This window comes from Vombatus ursinus, unplaced genomic scaffold (genome assembly GCF_900497805.2).
Source record: "Vombatus ursinus unplaced genomic scaffold, bare-nosed wombat genome assembly UNPS02014810.1, whole genome shotgun sequence".
In the NCBI taxonomy this organism is placed as follows: domain Eukaryota; kingdom Metazoa; phylum Chordata; class Mammalia; order Diprotodontia; family Vombatidae; genus Vombatus; species Vombatus ursinus.
In genome coordinates this window covers 6412943-6418217 of record NW_020954588.1, presented here as the reverse complement: position 1 = coordinate 6418217, position 5275 = coordinate 6412943, and the positions used below count along the sequence as shown (strand labels likewise).

Below are 5275 nucleotides of genomic sequence, written 5' to 3'. Positions count from 1 at the left end.
GGAGGGCTGGGGGTGTGGATTCAGGAATGTTAGCGGGTGGGTTTTCATTTTCCTTGGGAAAACGGTTGTCTTCTTGACTCTTGTGAGAATCGGAAATGGAAGGAATGGTTGGATCTGGGGTTTTTTCTTGATGAACCTCTGTGCTGGTTCCTTGAGGGGGTGGCATTTTTGCCACTGCGGAACTGGAAGCTTGGGGTCTTGGGGGTGTCTTGGGGGTCCTGCATGTTTGTGTTTTTGCAGGCGCCTCATCACAATTTTCTTCACTTCTTATATAAGGTGGGCTGGCAGCAGATTCGTACGAAGGACGTCCTTGAAAAGCATCAGCTGCTGATGGAACGGCGTAGGAATGTTCCGCTAGCGTCCGGACGGGCTCAGCCTCGTTGCAGACGTCGTTCCTTTCTAGGCCAAAGCTCGATGTTCTCATTGAATCTGAGGCCTTTTTAAAACTTGCCCTCAAGTCCAGGGGAGAAAACATGCTGTTATTATTTTCAGTTTCAAAGATGGAAAATGCATTTGTGATCCTTGGTCCATTGGCAATAGCTGGTTCTTCAGATAGTTTTTCATTTTTTTCTTCTTTAACCACACCCTTCTCTGTTATGCAAAATACATAGGGACCTGGAGAGTTTGAGAAATTGCTATCTGTAAGATCTTCCAGAAATGATATTCCCAGCTTTTTTCCTGCAGCTGCAAGATCAGTCATTGTTTCCTGTCTCTTCACAACAACCGTGGAACTGTATATATAATTAAGTATTTCTGTAAACACTTCAGCCTTGAGGTCATCCAACTCCAGGACATGACTGGAAATGCAGATAGTACGGCTCCAAAATATATTTTTGAAATAAAGGCTTGAAGCTGCCAGGACATTGCTGTGGGCTTTAAATTTGGTGTCCTCCACGATGATAGTGACATCACATAAAATTCCCCGAATCCGTTGTTCGTTTAAGATGGAGAGCACTGTGTCACTGTGAAAGTCATCTTTGAGGTCCTTTGAGTGGGACATGACTGTCATCTGGAATGACAAAAGGAAAATGGTGACTAGCATGGTCAGAGATAGTGAATTTTTTTCTTGAGCTATTTACAATAAAAAATACATCTTAGCATTTATCCCAGAGGATATGAGTGAAGATTTAGGGGTTTTTTTTTTTAAATCTGGAATTTCTTTTCCTATTTAGAAAAGGGTATTGATAGATGGGTCATAGGTAACTAGATGGTACAGTAGATAGGGTGCCAGACCTGGAGTCAGGAAGACCCGAATTCAAATCCAGCTTTAGATACTTCTTAGCTATGTGACCTTGGTCAAGTCACTTATCCTTTGTTTGCCTCAGTTTCCTCATCTGTAAAATGGGATGATACTACTTACCTAAAAGGTAGGTGAGGATCAAATGAGATAACAACTGTAAAGTCCTTAGCACAATGTTAATAATAACATAAGTGTTATATAAATGTTAGCTAAAAAAAATGGCAGCTACTGGTACCAGGTACATAACGTATTCCATAAATGTTAGCTAAAAAAAAAAATGGCGGCTAAGCAGCACAGTGGATAGAGTGCTGGGCCTGGAGTCAGAAAGACTCCTGAGTTCAAATCTGGCCTCAGACACTTATTATATGACCCTGGGCAAGTCACTTAACCCTGCTTGCCTCAGTTTTCTTATCTGTAAAATGAGCTGGAGAAGAAGGAAATGGCAAATCACTCCAGCATCTTTGCGAAGAAAAACCCAAATAGGGTCATGAAGAGTTTGACACGACTGAAAAACAATTGAACGACAACAAAAATACTCCCCCAAAAAACCATGTTTATTGGTTGTTGACAGATAGGAGGGAAGTATCTTTTATCTCTGTAATAGTGACCACCTTACTTGACTAGAGTTTTGTTACCTTTCCAGGTTCACTTTATTCTCATCGTTGTTCACCTGCCTTTGATCCCCCTCATTGTGCTGTTGATCTCAGAGATTCAGGCGACACCAATGGCAAAGCTTCCCCCAAAATCGTGATTCTTAAACTAACTGTTAATGGTCAGATATTAGACTCTCTCCACCCCAATTTCTCCTTCCTATCAGAAAATGTAATTACTAAGTATCAGGATTAGGAGACTCATTGTGTGGGTATAAGTGAATTAGCTACCAATTTTAGGAAAGTTTCTTTAGTAGGTTGGTTTTGATGCTGTAGGGTTTTGATCTGGTGGGGGTGATGGTGGTGGTGGTGGTGAGTTTGACCTAAAAGGTGATCTTAACCTGTTATGATTAAACTCCCTCATCATCACCTGTATTTTTCCAAAATCGAATTTCTCTGAAGCGTCTACAGTCCATAGAAGAATAAGAAACAGCTCAAAAGGGAATCTTTCCTAAGAGACTAACTGGTCCTTATGAAAAACAAAAACAAAATTCCTCCTGGCATAGGATAAAGCAAATATATCATCTTTAGACTCTTTCCATCTTTATGTGGCAATTGGTAATCTTTTAAAAACTCTAGTTACCTTTGATCACCAAAGAGTAGCTTTCATTTACAGAGTTGGTCAAAAGAGTTGAAAACATAGAAGTAATAAACTTCTGTTAATTCTGAACAAATGTTTTATGATAGTTATAAACAGAAAGCTTGAGAAACTGACTTTCTTGCTATACACATATATATATTGATTAATATACATAAATCAATAAAAGACTGGACGTATTGGGTCAAATTTCAGTTACTAGAATTCAGATTTTATATTTTATTCATTCATTCATTCATTCATTTAATGAGTACCTGCTATGTCCAAGACAGTATTAGTTCTGGGGATAGCAATATGAAAGATGACATAAATAGTCTTTGCCTTCTGGTAACCTGAAGTTAGTCAATCCCATTGTTGGAGCTCATTCATTCATTCAATAAACATTAATTAGGTACCTACTATGTGCCAAGCACATAGTGTCAAACACTGGGTTTACAGAAAGAAGCAAAAGATAGTCTCTGACTTCAAGGAGCTTCTAATCTAATGCCTACCCTACAAATAAAAAATTGAAAAAGAAGTGAAAGTTGTAGATAAACTTCCAAAATCCATCCTTATCAGTGTCCTTCTCCAAGGTGCCAGCCTACCAATATTTACTAGTAATAATAATTCTAGCACTCCCTTTTAAAAAGCCAAATGAAATGAGAAAATAGGAGGATTAAAAACCGAGCATTTGTGGGTTAAAAAAAAGAGACAAAAATAAAACCAAACCAAAACAACCCAAAGGATTTTATGCAAGTATGTCTGCTTCAAGGAAAATCAAAATATGACAACAGAAACTCAGAGAGATTCATCACCACCACATTTAGTTTTTCTCATGAAAAAAAGGTTTTTTTTGTCCTTTATGAGTATTTGCTACCAGGTTTCTTTAGACATTACCTCCTGATGTGTGTGTGTGTGTGTGTGTGTGTGTGTGTAGAGATGTTATATGTAGTATATACATATACTATATATAGTATATATATTTATTCACAGATAAATGTTAGAGATGGAAAGAATCTTAGAGATCATCGAGTCCCACCCTTTTCTCCAAATGGGAATTGTGAGAAAAGGGGACTTAGATTCTAATGTATTTTCAGCTTTGTGCATAATACAGAATTCCTGTCATAGGTTAAGTCAAAGAGCCCTAGAAATAGCACTCCTTCCCACCCCTGACCACCAGCCATGCCTCCTTCCTCTCCACATCACTGATAGGAACAACGTTTGTAGGGAAAGGTTCTGCTACCTCACCACCACCAACACCAACTGCCACCAATGAACATACAAATCCAAGGACCTCAGGCATAGTAATTCTTCCCCAGACCACCAACCAGCCCTTCTTCCCACGTGGCCCCCACAGCCATCATCCAGTGGGGCAACCCTTATGGGGAAGAAGCTTGCCATCCTCACCATCATTAGTTCCAACTGCTGAACCATCTGCCACCAATGGACAGCCAAGTAAGGTCCTAGAAAGCCAGTACTCTCTGGATGGGGTAGCAAAGAGGGAGGGAGAGCCAGGGGTGGAATAAGCCAGGTAGGAGAAACCACTGCTATCACCTTGACCACCACCTTCCTCCAGACTCTAGTTCTAAATATCCTAGGACCCTACACCCAAGAACCCCTGAGATATCAGTGCCCTCCCAGGTCCCTGGTACTACTTTCAGCACAGACCCAGTAACTATTGTCTAGGCGTGCAACTCTTGTGGAAATGGAATCTGTCCATTGCCTCTGCAGGTGCTGAAGCTCCCATTTGCTCCATGAAATTCGACATCAGGAACAGATATGTTTTTGCCAATGGAAACGACATTTTCGAAAGTGCCCTCACACTCTAAGGACCACTGGGCCTTTCCATCTGACTTGTACCTGAAACTGCCGCGTCTTGTCATCTTCTCCTATTTAAAAGTGACTTTCAGGACACCAGGGGAACTTTGTTACATTCTGATGCACAAAGACAGAGCTTTGCACGTAGTAAGCACTTAGTAAAGGCTTTTGCATTGCTCCATTTGTAGGTGAGAAAACTGAGGATTCAAGAGCTCTGTGACTTAGCCAAAGCCCCACAGTAAGTAAGTGACTGAGTTGGGATTTAAACTCACTCCTTGATCATTAACTATGGGACAGAGAAACTAGAACTGTGGACTCATGTGACTTAAAGCTGAAAGCTGGAGTAGCAATGATCAATCCAGAAGAATAATAAAGCATCCTCCAAAGTAATAAGGCAACTCAGTGGGAAAATCAGATATGACTTACACAAATGTCATTTTCACCCAACTTTTTAGGACCATATCTGTTGGGTAAAACTAGAGATTTGCATAGCTGCTCACTAGTTGCTATGGCGTTACTGAGAACATTCCAAATAATTTCTTTAATTATGTTTTGTATGACTTCAGATGCATAATGGGTGTTGTATTTCTTGACTTCTCAATGGATAGGTGGGAGGGGTGAAGGGAGGAGAGAATTTGGAACTCACAATAAAAGAATGGATATTAAAAAAGAAAATATTCCTAAGTGAGAAACAGGCTAGTGAGAATTCTGAAGCAAAGCCGTAAAGGGGGAGATAATACATTTTCTAAGCTTTTTTTTCCCCTCCATGGTTAATATTGACATTATCTGAATTTGTATTTTAACAGTATCCTTGTTGAGTGAATGCCATGTATATATTTCGGACTGGACCCATAATTTCCTTGGAATTGTTGTTCAGTAGTTTTTAGTTGTGTCTGACTCTTCGTGACACCATTTGAGGTTTTCTTGGTAAAGATACTGGAGTAGTTTGTCATTTCCTTCTCCAGCTCATTTTACAAATGAGGAAACTGA

At 39.9% G+C, this 5275-nt stretch overlaps 1 protein-coding gene across 1 annotated transcript in view; it reads right to left on the bottom strand.

The window, feature by feature from the left end:
* ZBTB38 (zinc finger and BTB domain containing 38) overlaps positions 1-5275 on the bottom strand; it is a 42136-nt gene that overhangs the window by 5791 nt on the left and 31070 nt on the right. Inside the window, exon 2 of the mRNA XM_027876178.1 lies at positions 3-1009. Within this exon, the coding sequence (XP_027731979.1) occupies positions 3-1009 (1007 nt within the window). The remainder of the gene's footprint in view (positions 1-2; positions 1010-5275) is intronic.